General features: G+C 35.8%; 2 protein-coding genes across 4 annotated transcripts in view; both read right to left on the bottom strand.

The window, feature by feature from the left end:
* The window catches only part of LOC143711747 (uncharacterized), a 17,477-nt gene extending 11,739 nt beyond the window's left edge, over positions 1 to 5,738 (bottom strand). Inside the window, exons 1-5 of one of the 2 annotated variants that reach the window (XM_077203669.1) lie at positions 5,609 to 5,738; positions 4,298 to 4,463; positions 4,004 to 4,177; positions 3,629 to 3,793; positions 2,223 to 3,455 (exon numbers count right to left, since the gene is read on the bottom strand). In XM_077203669.1, the coding sequence (XP_077059784.1) occupies positions 2,223 to 3,455; positions 3,629 to 3,793; positions 4,004 to 4,177; positions 4,298 to 4,361 (1,636 nt within the window). In that variant the 5' untranslated portion in view covers positions 4,362 to 4,463; positions 5,609 to 5,738. Of the gene's footprint in view, positions 1 to 2,222; positions 3,456 to 3,628; positions 3,794 to 4,003; positions 4,178 to 4,297; positions 4,656 to 5,608 lie in introns of those variants that run through there. The other variant, XM_077203670.1, reaches the window with a different exon arrangement.
* Positions 5,615 to 19,313, bottom strand: ppef1 (protein phosphatase, EF-hand calcium binding domain 1). 2 transcript variants are annotated; one of them, XM_077203671.1, is made up of 19 exons: positions 19,162 to 19,313; positions 18,750 to 18,822; positions 18,274 to 18,404; positions 18,029 to 18,061; positions 16,728 to 16,855; positions 16,402 to 16,462; positions 13,020 to 13,189; positions 12,153 to 12,267; positions 11,692 to 11,738; positions 11,353 to 11,519; positions 11,092 to 11,128; positions 10,558 to 10,707; positions 10,019 to 10,381; positions 8,258 to 8,443; positions 7,784 to 7,926; positions 7,572 to 7,678; positions 7,143 to 7,306; positions 6,047 to 6,131; positions 5,615 to 5,954 (listed from the first exon to the last, which is right to left on the bottom strand). In XM_077203671.1, the coding sequence occupies exons 3-19, from the start codon at positions 18,326 to 18,328 to the stop codon at positions 5,755 to 5,757; spliced, it is 2,211 nt and encodes a 736-aa protein (XP_077059786.1). In that variant the 5' UTR covers positions 18,329 to 18,404; positions 18,750 to 18,822; positions 19,162 to 19,313; the 3' UTR covers positions 5,615 to 5,754. The 2 variants fall into 2 exon arrangements, with proteins under 2 accessions (XP_077059786.1, XP_077059787.1); XM_077203672.1 differs by lacking the exon at positions 18,029 to 18,061.

The following is a 19,313-nucleotide window of genomic DNA, read 5'->3' as shown; positions in this document are numbered from 1 at the left end:
GTTTAATTTATTAATATATATTATTAATATTATAAGATTTATTAATATAACTAAATATACATAGTTTCAAATATTAATAATAATAATAATAATGCATTTTATTTAAAAGCGCCTTTCTGGACACTCAAGGTCGCTGTACAAAGTAAAAAAACACCAGAATATGTCAAATTAATCAAGAGAATAAAATAAAACATAAAGCATAGCACAAATACAAGTAAACAGGACAATGGATATTTCACAGTAAATAAGATATTTTGAGCAGGTAAGTCTTGAGTATGGATTTGAATTCTGTGAGCGAGTTTATGTTCCTAATGTGAGATGGAAGAGAGTTCCACAGTTTGGGTGCAGAGCAGCAGAAGGCTCTGCTCCCCATAGTACTGAGGCGGACAGAAGGAACAAAGAGATGAGTGGAAGAAGAGGATCGGAGAGTACGGGACAGGGTAACAACATGGAGGAGATCAGAGATGTAAGGAGGAGCAAGATTATTGATGGCCCTGTAAGTAAGCACGAGAATTTTGAACTCAATTCTACGTTGAACCGGTAGCCAATGTAATTGTTGAAGAATAGGAGTAATATGGTGAGAAAAGGGAGGTTTGATTATAACACGTGCTGCCGAATTCTGGACCAACTGGAGCTTATGTAGGGTTTTATGAGGGAGACCAAAAAGAAGAGAATTACAGTAGTCAATACGCGAAGTAACCAGGCTGTGAACAAGGATGGAAGCAGAGTCAATGGTAAGGGAGGGGCGGAGACGGTTGATATTACGGAGATGGAAATAAGCTGGCCGTGTGATGTATTAATGTCAGATTGAAAAGATAGTGTACTGTCGAGGATGACACCCAGACTCTTGACCTGAGGGGAGGGGAAAACTGCGGTATCATCAATAAGGAGAGAAAAACTGTCAAATTTAGAGAGTGTATTTTTAGTGCCAATGACAAGTTGTGTTTTATCGGTGTTCAATTTTAAGAAATTAGAACTTAACCAGGATTTTATTTCTTGTATGCAGGAGATGAGGGAAGAGGGAGGAAATATGGAATTTGGTTTACTGGAAAGGTAGAGCTGGGTGTCATCCGCGAAACAGTGAAATTGAATATTAAATCTACGGAAAATATTGCCAAGTGGTAAAATGTATGTGATGAAGAGGAGGGGCCCCAGGACAGAGCCCTGTGGCACGCCTGAGGTAACTGGAGACAGCTGGGAATTATAGTTTAATGGTTTAAGTTTAGAGAACAGGACATGATTTGCTCTCTCCTGAGAATGAAATCCCACATCCGCAGTGGTTTACAGATACTCTGACCTAATGAATTTACGTTGTGTAGACAGGAAACACTTTTGACAATTACATGATTTTAAAAATTACACTTTGTTCAACAGAAACAGACCACTAAACAGTGGGTAAACTTAATTTGATTCATACATTCATGTGAATTTTTAAAATAAGATAATGTGTTTAACAGAACACATTAGGTCAAAACCTATAGGTAAACACATATTCCCCGATGTGTCTGATGACATTTAAAGCCATTCTGAGGCCATCTGTGTTGAACATTTGTGCCTATCACCTGCTTAGAGAGATGAGCAGGATATTACACAGATGTCAGATATCTACAGACATGTAAGATTGGAGTGTGGGTAAATAGAAGACAGGAAGGAGTCAGTATGGTAAAAAAAAAAAAAAAAACAGGCTTATGAACAATAAATCTTGAACATCTGATGCAACCCTGTTAAATAAACCCTTTCATAATAAATCTATAAATAAATAAATAAACAAACATATCTCCTTAGGATGAATTGTTTGAAATATTCCTGATAAATACAGAATACCATTTCCTCTTCATAAGAAAAAAAGTCATGCTTTGGTCAATCAAATTTATGGCATAAAAAGTCATAATTAGTAGATAAAAAGCTGAAATGATTAGATACAAAGTCATATTTATGGTATAAAAGTTGAAATTATGACAAAAATGATTTATTGTCAATTATGACTTTTAAAGATGTGTTATGTTATTCGAACTTTACCAAATCATTATTTATTTCTATGTGGTGGAAATGGGCTTCCATAGATAACAGAATAAATGTAAAAATAATGTTGTGTGCACTATATAATGTTGCACTTTCACTGTCTTCAGATTGTGCATTTAATGTTTAAAATTTATTTTCAATTTTATCCTGCAAAAATACCTTTCTACATATTTAGTTGTAATATGTGTCGTATATCTTACCTAAGCAGAGAGGTGTTTGGCCACTCCATTGTCCATTGTGTTGGCAATAGCTGTAAACATCACCATTGGTCAAGGTGTATCCAGGGTAACAGGCATATTGAATATAATGCTTATACTGAAGCGGGTCGGGATTCTTTATCGACCGAAAGTAGAATGTTCCGTGAGAAGGAAATGGAGGGTAGGGACACACTGGACGACGTTTCCTTGTTGGAAACCTTGGAAGATCTTTCCAGACTGGAGGACCAAAAGTTTGTTCGGGGTCACTATGTTTGTTTCTTTCATTTACTTGACCATCATCAGTAATGTCAGAAAAGTTGTGGACGTCAGTTTGAGCCTTCAGAAGCAGTCGGGTAGCCGTCGTCAAGACCGTTGATGATGATGTGTGTTCTAGTGTTGGAGATGATTGCTGGAGGTCTGGTCTTTGTTCACAGGGTTCTCTGCAGGTAGAGGAAGCAGACTCAAGTTTAGACACCATGAAACCAGGATAGCTTGTTGTTGGAGGTGCAAAACTCTCAGTGGTGGCTGCATATGTATCTTCTGTGATGAAAGTCCTTGACTGTTGAAGGTCATTTGTGCCCAGTGTGTTGATGTTTGTTGCAGGTGTAGTTGATGTCCAGTTTGAATTATTTGTATTGTATTCTGGTAAAGTCTCAGCAGCTGAAGTGACTAAGGCTCTTTGAAATAGTTTGTCTGTACCAAACGTGGACTGATAAGGTTTATTTCTTCTGTGTGGTGTTTCAGTAAATGTCTGATCCATGACCTTGATTTGTTGAGTGTCCATCACTGGGGTAACGAAGCTGGTTTGTGTGGTGGCTAAAAATGAGGATTCATGAAAGGAACTGACTAATGACATTGTGTTGACATTGGTAGATGTCATTGGCACAGGTTTCCGAAGATCAGAGTTCCCGATTGGATCCTTGAAGTTTACAGGGTCGAAGATTGGCTCAGTCCTTCTGCTATCTAGTGTTTTCTCAAACAATAGACTCTTTGAGGGCTTTTTCTCCCCTGGTTTCCTTATATTTTTCTGCTTGTTATCTGTAAAGTCAAGTCTGATATGAGGGACCTCAAGCAATGCTGATTTGAGAAAAGCATCCTTGGGAGCAGTGATTGCGAGGGTGTTTAAATGGCTATGTAAGCGAACTTTTAGATTTGTAGGAACATCACGGCCCTGCGCTGAGACAGGACCATGTGATGATTCTTGCTTCAAATGAAGAACACTCATGATATCAGCTACTGTAAGAACCAAAAAGCAAAATATAAGGAGAAACAAAGGAGCCAGAGCAAACAGATGGTCAGTTGTACAGGAAGTCACTGCAGCAGTGATTTTAAAGCAATAAGGCATAAAAAAGGCATATAGTAATAGATCAAACAGTTTTGGCATTATACGCTTGATTCAGATGACATACCTTTGCAGACAGGCTTAGTGCCATTCCAGCTTTTCCCTTTGCAGTAAAGCAGCGCATATCCAAACAAACTAAATCCAGCATCACAGCTAAAGGCGGCCAGAGATCCATCTTCAGACAACATAGTCCTGCCATGCAGGAGATCACCAGGGCTAGCGCATCCTGATGCTGGAGTACAGAACAACTTATGGTATGGCTGTAAGTATCAGTATTATATTAGAGACCCTATAAAATGCAACTTCAAAATCAACTATTGAAGTCTATTTTTACCTAGCTTTTACCTAGCTAGACGAATCTCATCTGCTTCATTGATAAATGTCATAGTAAAGAATTTTGTATATAGTCACAAGTATCAACGAAATACATGAGTTCACTAACCCACACACAGCGGTGGGTCTCTGGCCCACTGTCCAGACACACAGCTGCTTGTACCATAACCGTGGATCCGGAATCCTGGATTACAAGTGAAGGTAACAAACAATCCTCCATACCGGAAAAACGTCCGGCCATTTTCCAAGTGCCCGAAACCATTGCAGCCTTTATCAGCAACGCCTAAGTGAAAACCATCAGATATACTAATACACATGCAGATTTATGAATGTGAAAAGATTAATAATCCTGTGACCTCTATCTCAATCAATAGTACAATGTCAATTACAACACATAGTGTACCTGGAGTTAGTGTCCAGAGCTGGGACAAAGACACACACAACAGTGCACCTCTCCAACCTAGCATGCCTGAGCAAATTCCACCGTATAAAAGAGGCTGTGGAAATCCTGAGAGTGTCAGACTGTAGATGAAGATCACTAAGGAAAACTGAACTCTAGAGAGTGGAGTCTTGAGCACATGGAGTAAAAAGATGAGGGGAAGGGAGAGGAAAGGGGAGGAGACATGAAACAGAATAGCAGGACTTTAAAACCTCCAGGACATTCCTCTTTAAAACAGGATGAAAACAGAAACAGACAGTATGTTTTTTTTCTTGTTAAGGGGAGTAACAGCAAGTCAGTTTAACTCTACTTTTACCTGTGTGAATATCAGTGTATTTTGAATTAGTTTATTTTTTATTTTAGTCATTTTTAGTTTTTTCTATTTATACTTAGTTTTTATTCTTTTTTTCTGTTTTAATTTGAGCAATTTTAGTATTTTAACATATTTTAATTTAGTTAGATGCCAATGCAACATATCTTTATATTTTACTTTTTTTAATGATAGTTAAGAGGGTAGACAAAGTAATGGAGTCTTTACAAACTAGAAAAAATAAACTGTACTAAACACTACATATGTAAAAATATTAAATGTGATTAGATTTATGGCATTAATATTTACATGTTAAGAGAAAACTGACCATCCTTTGGAATTTTGCTAATTTACTGCAGGATGTTGCATGAAAAAAGATTGTTAAATTGAATAATTAAAAAATTGTTATATAGTTAGTTAAATCTATAAAGCAGGATACAAGGGGTTTCAGTGTTTACATAACCAATTTAAATGAAGTATGCGCCATTACTGGCAATTAACCTGTGGAACAAAAAACGAAAATTCCCCACATAATGTAAATGTACAAAAAAAAGGAATGTTTTTTGTGCACAATCCCAGTCTTCCAGCAGAACACAGCAATATTTATTTTAAACAAAAATTCCCCCTCTATTTTAACCCCATAACATTTTGAAATGTCTGGTGATTGTATAAATTGACATTTTAAGTTTGTTAATATTAGATGTTACGTTGTAACCCACGCACAAGATGCAAACAGAGTGGTTAATATCATAGAAATATCTACAACAGAATGACTCACGACTCAAAGTCAAGTCAAAATTATAGGGTTAGGCAATGCTAAACAATTATTCTGCCCTTGTGAATTGCAGTGCCACACAATAGCTGTGACAGCATTTATCCCTGCATTTTCAGCATATTTTAACATTTTATTACACATTTATTTGGTTACTTATATAATTAACATAAGTAAGATTGAAACCTCTTACCTTTATGAAAAAAGGCAAATCCTGGAAAACAGCATAAAAAGATGTACTATGAGTAACTGCTTAAGATGATAAAAAAATATATAAAATAAAGCTGGTGCCAAAAACGATTTGGAATTCTGTCTTCTCTTTGATCTGATCATGCAGAATTAACCCTGCTGCTGCTCTTTGACATCTAGTTTATGAACCACCCTGAAAGCCTCCAGGAACTCATTAAAATCAATGCAGCCATCTTTGTTAAAGTCTATGCTTCGAGCCATGTCGTCTATCGCCTGGTCATTCACAGCGACCCCCAAATGAGAACTGAAGAGCTTCCAGGTCTGACGAAACTCCTCGATAGAAATCTGACCTGCGCGTGAGCGTGGAGAAGTGTGTTATGATCAGCACACAATAACCAGCATTAAAATCTTATTGAACAAACAGTAAAACAGTGACACTAACCTGAGTGATCCTTATCAATGATGTTGAATATTATCTCTAGGTCAGTTCTATACCTATAAAGAGTTTCAGCCAAGTTTGGTGTTACCTAAAAACAAAAAAAATCAAGTTTTTATTTTAAAAATAAGGCTGAATTTTAAAATACAATATTCTCAAAATAAAAGTCAAATACTATATTCTCAAAATAAAAGTCAAAGTGAAAAATAGATGTTCAAGCTGGGCGCAGTGGACGGTACAACATAAGCACAATGTGATTAAAATTTGGCATTCAAATATTTCATATTGCCTGTTTTACAATGAGTTTAGAGTTGCAACTATCCATTTTATAATATTAGTTTCACTATTTACTATTTCACTATTTATATAATTCGTTTTTTAGAACAATTTCATCAGGTTCCAAATAAAAAGATAAAGGAATCAATTAAGATTCATTATCTCTCATATATAAGTTATATAATTCACTGGATTACCCAAATATAAGCATTAAAGGCAAGGTAGGTGATTTGTTCCAGAACATTTTTTTGTTATGCTGGTTGAAAGTCTCTTTACATCCTGATAGCAATCACTAACTTAAGTGGTCTAAATGTATTTATATGTATATGTATATGTATATGTATATATATATATATATATATATGACGTGATCATCTGTGGAAGGCGTAGGACCATAAAATGTTCGTCCAATCATTAAATTCGGTCCGAATGCAATGGTACATTTGCCTGCTCGTCCAGACATCACACGTTATCAGTGCGTTTCATGCTATGAGACAGATGTCAGTCACAGTCCGAGCATTGCAATTGAAACAGCAGCCACTTTTTACAGTTCCTCCTGAGCTAAAACAACGAGCTTATGCTGCCTTCACATAACTACTGTAATTTGTAAGGGATGGAACCTGTGATGTTATATTCGGAACGGTTCGTGACTCGAATTTATGCATTTCGACGCTGGAATTAATCTGCAGTCAGTACAAGTCAGAGCTCTTTAAGTTGTTTATGTTCATTATTATTGTAATGCTTTGTGCTTTGAAACAGTAGTTTGGTCATATCGCCCACCCTTACAGCCAAAATATAAATATATTTCTATGATTAAGATGGTGACCGGAGGGATGAGCTCTCCAAGGCTGATGTCCTCGAAACAGGATTTGTACTCCACATTGCCATCCGCACCAAGACGGGCCAGACGTGGGCGCAGGGTTCTCCACGGCAGATCCAATCGCAGAACAGACTCCACCACCTCAGCCCACTCACTAGTGGAGATGCGGCCTGAGAAAGACAGAACATTTTACTTTAGTTTAACATTTCAACTATAAATTAATGCATAATATAATATAACATAATTAGAGCTGGCAAAGTGATTAATTGCAAATGTCTGTGTGTGTGTGTGTATATATAATATATACACACATATACATTTTGTAAACAAAAACTTTTATATGTTAGATGCGACTAATCATGATTAATCGATTTGACAGCACTAAATATAATATAATATAATATAATATAATATAATATAATATAATATAATAACCTGTGTTGTCTATGTCATACTGTTGAAAGGCAGCCATCAGCTCAGAGCGGTGAGCATACAGCTTCTCTTTCAGAGCCCTGAGTGCTGAACCTTCTGCAACACGAACCCTAAAAGAAATATGTTTATAAATGGGGATACTTCCTCATAACCTGACATAAATTCATATACTCAACACCTATTTGTTACTGAAGGTCGTGAGCGAGTTAGATTACCTCTGATGGAGGGTGAGTTTTCTGGTGCTTCGACTGACTTGATACTGGAAGAAACGTGGGACGAGTTCAGGGCCCAGTTTGATATACGCTCCACGGTTACTGCCCTCTTCATAGTAGTTAGATGCAGAGAAAATAGTGATAACCTTGGATAAAAGGAAGACAATTGCTGAAAAAAAATTCTGGTACTAAAAATATACAGTATGAGTTTAAAGTGTTCAAATGAGATCTAAACTGATGGTTTGTGGTCTTCCATCCATGTCTGTTTGATTTGAGGTCATCCATTTGCAAATGTACTGTTAAAAGTATGCGCAAATAGAAACATTGCCGCCATTTTACAGGTCAGTAACAGATCTCTTTTATGGGAAATTGGATGCATGCAAATATATATATATATTCATAAAGAGAAATACACTACAAAAATATAAGAAGTGATGTTGGCATAATGACAAAATGGATTATGTTTCTCATGCTCACCTGACCATTGTGGCAGAGCTCATAGCCCTCCTGTTTGCACTCATGTGACCTGATCAGCAGACAGAGGCCGTGTTTCTGCAGCAGCGTCTGGGTCACGTCCGGCCCAAAGTAACAGCCTCCACCACGGAAAGAGTTCAGACTGCAACCATTATGATTTTTAGGGTCACTCCAAAGGATATCGACAACCTGTATCAGACAAATTATGACCATGCATTCATTGTTCAAAATTTCTATTATAGGACTATAATAGGACTCAAAAAAGGAATTTTAGAACTATTTAGAATTGAGCATAACTAGAACATTCGATTACACTTTTTACCGAACATTCTATATTGACTATATAAATCAATCAATCAATCAATCAATCAATCAACCAACATTTATTTCTATAGCGCTTTACAACAACCGTCAGATATCCAAAGTGCTTCACATCATAGAACAAAATAAAACATATCATACAATATACAAATAACAGTAAAATCAAAAAAGAAAAGTAAAATTGAAAAGAAACAAAAACAAGGAAATTGTCACACCACTACTGTGTATTAAAAGCCATTCTAACCAAGTGGGTTTTTAGTTTAGATCTAAAAATAGTTTCATCTGTAATTGTACGAATTTCAGGGGGGTAACTTGTTCCAGAGTCTCGGGGCAGCAACTGCAAACGCCTGATCACCCCATCGCTTATACTTCGACCTTGGGACTTCTAAGACCAATTGGTTTGAAGAATGTAACAACCAGCTGTGCTCACGCAGGGTTAAAATCTCAGTTAAGTACTCCGGGGCCAGGGCATTTAGGGGCTTAAAAACGAACAGCAAAATCTTAAAATCTATTCAAAACTGCACTGGAAGCCAATGTAAATTGTAGATTATAGAAATACTACAATCATTTTCATAACTGTCCATCAATTAATGATCTTAGTTAATATTAATTTCAACATTTACAAATACATTATTAAAATCAAAAGTTGTACTTGTTAACATTAGTTAATGCACTGTGAACTAACATGAACAAACAATGAACGACAGTATTTTTATTAACTAATGCTTTCTGTACACCTAAAGACTTTGAAAAGATTTAGAAAAGATTAGAGAGATTATCAGCTCACATCTAAAGACTTGGGTTCACAGTTTTTAGTCTCAGACTAAAGACTTGCGATAATATCAAACATGTTTGATATGAAAGACTAGAGAAAGACTGGCATAAATCGGGTCGCCAACTGCAGATTATCACCTCACATTTAACGATCGAGACGATGGGAGCGCGCCGAGACTCCAGTAAGATTCCTTAAGACTGCCGGTCTTTAGTCTGGGACTGTGAAAATCCTTTGGTGTATGCCCGGCATAACATTAGAAAAGATTAACTAATACAGTAACAAATGTATTGCTCATTGTAAGATGTTAGTTAATAAATTAACTAATGTTAACAAATGAAACCTTATTGTAAAGCGTTACCAGTTAACTTTAAATTCCTTGGCTATGTGGTTCTCGATTTAACAAAAAAAAAACAAAAAAAAATCCCACACCTCCATGCTCTTTTATAATTCATAAACAAATTTTTTGTGAAAGCTCAATAGTTTGATACAAAATTCTTACATCTCAGAACGGTTTTAAATGACTCCAACAAACTGAGTCATGTCATGTACTCGAGCTTTAAGCCAAATGGATTTCCAAGGCAGAACGGTTTCACATCCAAGATAGAAGCTATTTGTCACTCACTCTCACCAACAAAAACACACATTTGTTAGGAACCGTTTCAACTCACTTGCTGCCATTCCAGTTCTTCTCGGGGCGGCTCGGGCGGCTCTAAGGAGACAAAGGAGTCCAAGAAAGGGACCTGGAGCACATCGGTGGGGCTCGGCAGACTGGGGGAAGGAGGAGGTCGGCGTGGAGTGTTTCGTGACGAGACACGGGGGGAGCACATGGATGATGAGGAGGAAGAAGAGGAGGAGGAAGATGAGGAGCAGCTGCTCTGCTTGGTGCAGTGCTTCTTCCTCCTGCGGGAGGCGCGACTGGTGCGGCCCGAGGTGTAAGGGCTGTCCAACCTGGATCTGCCGCTGCTACGACTGCAGGCCCGAACGCTGAGATCATCGATGCTTCGTTTGGGCACCCTGAGAGCAGACTTCACCTGCAAAGTAGACACGTACATGCAAGGGGTCGTCCTTTTTACATTATTCTGCTTGTTACATGGATACTTACCAGATACATAAATAAATACACAAGAACTATACCTTTAAACTGAAATAATTTTTATTATGTATGAAGAAAGAATATAAATCCATCAAAGACACATAAAAGACCTACTTTATGCCTTTCAACGGTGCTTAGAAAGTCCAGATCAGTTTTGTCCGATATGCCACCGTGAACTATAAGGACTTTGTTGTCAATGACAGTTGCAAGAGGAAGCAGGCTGAACACATCCTGAAACACTTGAAGGATTTCCCTGCCATGAGTCTATTAACAGATCAGGAAAAATGACTAAACATTAATTTAAATGTCCAGTAGATGGCAGTAATGACTAATATTCAGAAGTGAACCTCACACTTAAAAATGACAGGTGTACAGTATATACTATAATATATATATTATATATATATATATATATATATATATATATATATATATATATATATATATATATTTCATTAATAATGGGGTTAATGAATGTATATTTCAAATAATTTAGAGAGTTTAAGGCTTTCCTTTTCAGCTGCCTTAAGGATTACAATAAAATTTACATTTGTGTAAATAAATCTTAGCTATAATTAAAAGATTATTACACATTAATCCTCTTTGTTTTTTATAAAACACCAACCTTAAGCACACATAAAAATCTACCTTGTACTTCTGCATGACTTCTCTTGTGAATCCATATCTGCAAGAAGATAAAGTAGTTACTCATCACCAACAGATATGATTTTATTTAATCAGTTTTAAAAAAAAAAGATTGCTTTCTGAGGGCGTCCTACTGGCGGTGTGCCATTTCGAGAATATTTTGTTTTTCACCGCCAGGATTTATTGACCATGGAAGAGCTTTTGTTTGGTTTATTAAAAGTCATTCCTTCAGTAATCATTTGAATGTGTGATCTAGCATGTTACCTGAGGTTCATGATGTGGTCCTCATGATTGCCTCTGTTCAGATGCATGTGATCGGGGTAGAGCAGTAAGAAGGCAAACAGAATGATGATAATCTCGGTAGATTTCTTTCCTCGATCCACAAAGTCTCCATTGAATATGTAGGGGTTCTCCGCAGAGGGAAGACCGTTCTGAGTAATAAGGCAATACATCTTAAATGTAATAAGTCACCAGCGATGCCCAAGTGGCTTTAATGAACTTATTCTCTGGCTTTGCTTTTGCTTACATTACCCATGCACCAATATGCTGAAATGCAATCACTAGAAATGATATTCTACGTCTAAACAATCAATCTGCATTTACCTTATAAAATATAAGCAGCAAGTCATCCAGGCTACCATGCAGATCGCCTGTGTGAAAGAGAGAAGTCGGCATATAAAAGCTGTTTATCATTCCAAGGAATATAAATCAAATATTGGGATCAGTGATGAAAGTATGCAAAATAGTATAAAGTGATGTCTTTTAGAATATTCCAAGATGGGAATTCAGTTATTCATGCATGCTTTTCTGTACTAATTGAATCTGGAGCGCTGTCGAGTGTGAAATGGTGCAGGTTGGCTGTGATGAGCCCATTGAGGTACTGTGAAGTGCTTTATGAAGTGCAAAATAAATAAGCACTCATTCATTCATGCTGCCATCACTTTTTCCCAAGCAAGATATCGGAAATTTAGCACTGCTGCAACTTATCAGATATGGATTCAATAGAAATATCAACTGCATTTAAATGAATATTCTAGTATTTTACTAAACACATTGCGTCTCACCACAGATAGTTATCTCTTTAGCATAGGACGTCGACAGGTATATGACGTTTGGCATCTGTTTCAAGAACTTCTTTGTTTCATAAAGTAACTGCAGCACATATTTCCCATGAAGAGTCTGAAAATGAGATGTAGTCATACATTTGCATGTCAAAGCATTATTAACTTTGTTTGCAGTTCCTAAAATAGCTAAATGTTTATGATAGCAGAAAAAGATTTAAAGTTTTAGTTAAGCTGATGTTTAGATACTGTTTATCAAAAAATTATTAAAAAATAAAATAATCTTGGGAAAAAAAATATATTCAGTACTGTTTAAAAGTTTGGGGTCAACGATTTTTTTTTATTATTAAAAAGATTTAATACTTTAATTCAACAAAGACACATGATAATGTTCAAGTGATAGTAATTGTTTCTATTACTATCACTTGAAAACAAATCTATTGTTTAAAAAATCTATCATTGTTTCCGCAAAAATATTAAGCAGCACAACTGTTTTCAACATTGATAATAATTAGAATTTTTTTTCTTGAGCAGAAAATTTAAATGATTTCTGAAGGGTCATGTGACACTAGCAACTAGAGTCATGATGCTGGAAATTCATGAAAATTGATAAATTACATTTTAAAAAAGATTTAAAAAAAATTTTGTATCTGCCTTGCACATTCGGCAATGATTATTCAGTGTTGTTAACTGAAACAGAAAAAAAGCATTCTGAGAAAGTAAGGCATGATATAGCATATATAATAAACACAATTTGGAAACCATTTCAGGTTTGCTAGACAGAGCTAAATAATGCACAAGATGATTTTGGTTTTTGCCAGAAGGCTCATATTTGTTCAGACGATTAGTGAAAGTTTTATAGTGTTGTACCTGCTCCTCTTTAAAGGCACAGAGCAGGGCATTGGTATCAGTCACGCTCAGCGGGAAGGAGAGATGAGGGCCGCTGTACGACTCCGGCACCACAATCTGCTCGTACTTCAACTGCCTGACCTCCTCAGTTAAAGGGTCAACCACAGAGTCCAGGAGGTGAGAGATCAAGTCTGGAGGAAACATAACATGGCTGCTGTCATGACCATATGGAAGTATAAAAGAAAAATCATATACAAGTGTCACATACAACTTATTTAGTATGAATAGGTGTTACAGCAAAGCAATCACAAAACAATTTTGTGGTACTTGAATGGTGGTAAGGGTTATGGAAAATGCATCATCTCTGGAATAATAGTCTTTAAGTAGGGGTGTAACGATACCCTCATGTCACAATTCGATACATATCACGGTACTGAACTCACGATACGATATTATTGCGATACTCCAAGACATAAACTTTTACCATAACAAAAAAATGCACAGTTGATTTAAATGCTAAATTTGGTATTACATTGGGGTGGAAATGAATAGGCTTGGACTTGGTGCTGGAAACCCAATGCAGGACAATAGTGACACCATAAAAATATTCATGATTCTGAAGCTGAAAAAATAATTATTTAAGACGAATATGCTTGCATTGTTTCACGACTAGATATATTTAAAATAATGCAGTAACATCAGACATTTTGCATTATCAGGACCCACAAATATTCCCCCAATGCTTTATTATACATTATATAAAGTAGTTTAATGTAATACTGACATTAAAACTCTGTAAACTTAAAAAATAAAATAAAAAAAAACACACATGGTGAATTATACACAATACATATCGTCACCATCCACGGTACTTATTGATGCATTTTTGTATTGCAATATATTGTGACACGATATATTGTTACACCCCTAATTTTAAGACTAATTTAGTCATCGAATTAGTCCAACAAACCATTTAAAATTAAGTACAAAAGGCAAAATGACATTAATGAAATAATGAAAAAATAAAAGGAAACAGTCATCGTTGGTTATAGAAGAGAAAGCAACCCACTTTTCCGCATAACATTTTTAACCTTCTTCCCACCCAATTAACATGTCATGTGAGAACAATCCATTAGTATAATCTGTAAAAACATCAGTCTGATAACTTAATGTAAATGTGAATCACGAAACACTCTGGAACATCAAAAGGTTTGTGTTATTGTTAAGCATGGCTGGGCATGTGACAAAACATCAATACAGGTGGACATGCAATATCTGTTTCAGTCTTCAGTTATTAAATAAATGATTAATTCTCAACCTGGAGTCTATTATGAAAGGTTTATTTTGATTGCCCATCAAAATACCCAGCAGACACAGTGGTATAACACAATGTACCATACTTCAATTTGCATAGCGTCTGGCCCTGCACAGGGATTTGAGGAGTGCTGACCCATTGTGTCATTCTTGAAAATGTAAATTTGCAGTGTTTCCCATAAATTTATGCAGAGAGACTTGAATTTCAGGAACAGATGTTTGTATTGAAGAGAGAGCAAATGTAGCATTATTTTTTCTAACCTTGATTTAACCAACATCTACTGGAAATCATTCCCTGCTTCCTTAGATTGCTATTGATAAACAAGCAATATTAAAGGGATAGTTCACCCAGAAATGAACATTCCGTTTTAATTTACTGACCCTCAAGTTGTTCCAAACCTGTTCGGCTTTCTTTCTTCTGTTGAACACAAAATATTATATTTTGAAGAATGTTTGTAACCAAACAGTTGATGGGCCCTACTGACTTTCACTGTATTTTTTTTTTTTTTACTTTTAGCCACACTTGATTAGGGTCCAATTTTCAATAACTTACTATTAACTATGAATTTTGCCTCAATAAACTCCTAATTACTGCTTATTAATAGTTAGTAAGGTAGTTGTTAAGTTTAGGTATTGGGTTAAGGGATTTAGAATATGGTAATGCAGAATAAGGCCTTTATGTGCTTTATAAGAACTAATAAACAGCTAATATCCTAATAATATGCACGCTAATAAGCAACTAGTTAATAGTGAGAATTGGATCCTAAACTAAAGTGTTACCAATAAATTAATACTTTAATTCAGCAAAGATGCATTAAATTGATCAAAAGTGGCAGTAAAGATATTTATATTACAAAATTCAGCCAAATGCAGTTCTTTTGAACTTTATATTCATCAAAGGATCCTTAAAAACAAATTTCCACAAAAATTGCACAACAGTTTTCAACAATGATAATAAAACATGGAGTAATGATGCTGAAAATTCAGCTTTGACATCATTGGAATAAATTGTTTAAAATATATAAAAATAGAAAACAGTTACTTTAAATTTTAATAATTTACTTTAATATTACTGTTTGTACTGTATTTTTGAACACTTTAAATAGAGCCTTAGGGAGCATAAGAGACTTCTTTCAAAAACATTTAAAAAAAATCTTGCCTTGTCTGCTCAACGCACAAAACCAGACCTTTCAATATTAAACCTGAAGATACAATTCACTATACTACAATAACATAATTCCTATCCTAATCATCCTAAGAGCTGAACCTGAAAACCATCCAATTCCAAGCCCTAGATACATGAATACCTGACAAGACTTTCTGCCACTCAATGCAACTGATTAAATGCAGTTTTCCCCAAAGGAAAGCCAATCAAGTGTCATCAGAGGCTAAAGCAAAGAACCCCCATGTGAAGAATATAAAATAGTGAAAATAACATTCAGTTGGGTAAAACAATTGAATATTTGTGCCCATGAAGTTTTCAGTACGATTACATTTTTTCAAAAACATTGTAAGAACATTCTATGCAGAGTCTCTCTCAAGCTTCTCCTACCGTATTCTCCGTGAGCTTATTTGGGTTTCCGCTGCTTGACTAAAGATGGGACTAATTGTCTTGTGTAATTCTGCACTTTGGACAGCTGCCTGTGGAGGCTGGATGCTGCATTTCTGGCTCTCTCTGCATTACCACAACTCAAAATGGGATCTCCCAGGGTTGCTAAGCAACTGTGTCTCCATATAGTGTGTTTTTGGAATCACTGAAAGGATAGGTGTGTATTACTCAAGAGCCGTTTGATGCAAAATTACAAGTGCTAGGGGCTTTCCAAAAGTGTTGAGGGACAGCCAAATTCAGATGATATTGAAATAGAAATCACTAAATAAAATTCTATTTAGCAGTTTCAAATCAATATAGCCTGACAAACCACCATGGCTCAATTAATAGAGTGATTTTATGGGACTGTTTTTACGGCCAATAACAAATGGGAGTGTTTGAATTGTTTAGACATTTGGCGATGCAAAAACTACACACTTTATCTTTAAAGAAAGAAGCCTTTAAATACAAAATTTGTATCTACATACAACACTTCATTACCTGGTCCATTCCCATTTATCTGTGTGAAGTTGTCCAGCATGAAACTGAAGAAACTGGAGAGCTATGAAAATGAAAAAGATGCAAACTCGTGTCATAATGAACCGTCCATTAATTAAGTAGAAAAGCAGTTTTAATATCATTATAGAATAAACAACAACAGCATCATTTAAAAAAAATCATTGCAAGTTTATTAAAGGGATAAAGTCGCCCAAAAATGAAAATGATGACATCTTTGGGTGAACTATCTCTTTAAGAGCAAAGTGAGTTATAGGTTGATTTGTTTTTATATGAGTGGACTGGCCATAAGAACCAAGTGCATTTTATACCTGTAGCTGGTCCTGTTCCCCTGCATACTCAATGGACTGAAAGATGTTCCACGTATAGCGTCTCCTCATCTCCAGGCGGGCAACATAGCGTCTGTACCAACGCTGGATGAGTATGGCAGCTTTTATGGCTAAATATGTAAAGAACACACAAAGAATGCAAGTGGCTGATGTAAACAATCCTTGAAGCTATAGTTGTGTAACAACAGTTTTTAGACATATACTAAATGGAAATGCAGGCAATGGGGGTTTTCAATGCACCACAATTGCCAGTTTTTAAAAGCAAAAACGTATAGCTGATTTGAGTGCCTGCATCCAAATATGCATACATCCATACTTAATATGCAAAAGCAATAATATGTTTAAATATGCAGTAGGAATGAAACGAGACCTGGGATGATCTACTACTTGCTCTGAGATTCGTAAATGTGCAACCATTGGACACTTTGCCATCCCATGGGGCAATGGGAGCAGCAGAGCTTTCAGATTTCATAAAAAAATTAAAAATGGTAAAAGTGTAAATGTAAGTGCTTTGGTATAAAGAAAGATTTTCCTCATGGTTAAATTATACTTGATTAACAAAACCTGAGTAAAGTAAAGAGAACATAAACATCAAAGGACAATGTCAACACGGCGGATGTAGTACTGTATATCTGGGAAAGATTTAGAAATTTTTTCATCGCTCACATACAAATATATTAAGAATGAATGATTAAAACTAGTCCACAATAGCAACCCTGTAAAGATGTACTATTGCTGCTACAGCTGATTTTCATTTGTCTTATCAGATTCACGTTACCATGCTATCATCATCATTCTTTAATGCTCATACAGCTCTCGGTACAGGGATACTTGGATCTTTTACTGAACACTTGAGTGCAAAGACTGCTAAAAATAAACCTTGTCTCAGGGGGTCAATATCACAGGTGCTAATTAAAGAAGTGCAAGGAGCAGTTAAGGAGAAAGAACACAACACCGACGTCAGAGACAAGACATTGCTTGAGAGTACACTACACACCCATAGAGAAATTATGAGCTGTGTTCGAGAAGGATGGGATAATTGCTTATTCATTGTATTTATTCTAAATGTACACAAAAATAACATTTGTGGGTTTATGCAAACTGGATTTAAACCTGACAAAAGTTATGCTGGCTGCTGCTTTACCTAAAAAAATATGGTAAACTAATCTAGTTTCAAAAGTACATTTCTACATTGCTGAAATTGTGCGTTCATGCCAACTAGTACTTCTTTATAGCAAATGGGACACAGACAGTGATGACAGATGCTGAAGAAAGTGCCTTACTCAGAGCTGGGCTGGGCTGCTTGATGGAGCCATCTGTGTGAGAGGTGATTAAATTAAATTGAATAATTTGAGTCAAACCTTGGGGGTAGAAAAACAGGGGGGAAAGGATAGAACTAGAGCAGTATTTTTCGACAAATAAATAATGCAAACTTGTTGAAACCAGGGTTGTTGCAAAGGGGAGAGGAAAAAGGGGTTAAGCTATATTGCAAATCACATTAAAATAGGGATAAAGAATCAATATTTACCCGTCTCAGAGGGTCGTGTTTGGTTCTCAACGGCAATGGATGTGCCGCATCCCATGATGGTACTGCTTGCTTCAGGTCATGAACATCTGAAATTCTTGAGGTTTGCTTCTTCCTTTAGTATCCAGAAATGCCTGTGCAAAGAAATAATACAGAATGATTGTAACTGAAATGGCTTAAACCTTATCTGTACCAAGACCGCAAACACATATTCAAGTTTGGGGGAAACATATATAATGGTTTCACAGTTATAATAGTTTTTTTTTTTTTAAGTTTAATACAAATCTGAATATTAAGAAAGATGCATCCTCCTGGCTATTGTTACCACTATTAATAAAACAGACCTAATATTTAATTTCAGGGCTGTTTTGATCTTCATAATGAAGTGGAATGGCATTAGAAAAAAACAGCACTGTTTGGAACTAATCCATCATTACAATAATGTGTCTCTGTAGAATAAAGCAACACAAGATACTTACTGCAAATCAGGCAGGACTTTAATCTGTGCCCTAAAGAGCCTTTCAAAAGGCCCTTTTAACAGTGATCAAATATCTGGGAGAGGGCACAGGGAGAGAGATGTAGACTGTTGATTGTCATCTTCAGAGAACATAAATATAAAATAATAATAATAATAATAGCCTAATAATAATAATAATAATAATAATAATAATAATAAGTTGACCGAAATATATTTACTTTATTTCTTAAGCCTCTCCAAATATGCTTAATATTTGTAAACTCTTAAATAGGTAGCTATATTTAAAAAAAATTACCGACACGGTATTTATTACTTAGTAACAAAAACGCCAGAACAAAAACGCAGAACAAACAATCCTACAATTAGGAGCTAAGGGACATATAAACAACGCATAGGAAACGATATGAAGTTACCTTTTCGTTGTCCATCATTCAGTACGACACGCATAGCCTACGTTGAGGATTAGAGTGGGAAAGACGTATGATGAAAAATCAAATGTTAATTTCCAAACGTGAAGGGATGCGATAGATAAACATCAGTGTCAGAGGCTTGCATGAAACGCAGA

The sequence above is a fragment of the Siphateles boraxobius genome, unplaced genomic scaffold (genome assembly GCF_051911475.1).
Source record: "Siphateles boraxobius isolate OS27281-9 unplaced genomic scaffold, OSU_SipBor_1 5, whole genome shotgun sequence".
Taxonomy (NCBI): domain Eukaryota; kingdom Metazoa; phylum Chordata; class Actinopteri; order Cypriniformes; family Leuciscidae; genus Siphateles; species Siphateles boraxobius.
Note: the sequence above shows the minus strand (reverse complement) of the source record. Positions and strands in the feature narration are given on the sequence as shown.

Coding starts and splice junctions, on each gene's coding strand:
- ppef1 (XM_077203671.1), bottom strand. CDS start 18,328: ATGGGATGCGGCACATCCATTGCCGTTGAGAACCAAACACGACCCTCT. Junction 18,062..18,273: donor AACACGACCCTCTGAGACGG/GTAAATATTGAT, acceptor CCTCTCACACAG/ATGGCTCCATCAAGCAGCCC. Junction 8,444..10,018: donor AAGAACTGGAATGGCAGCAA/GTGAGTTGAAAC, acceptor TGTCTGATACAG/GTTGTCGATATCCTTTGGAG.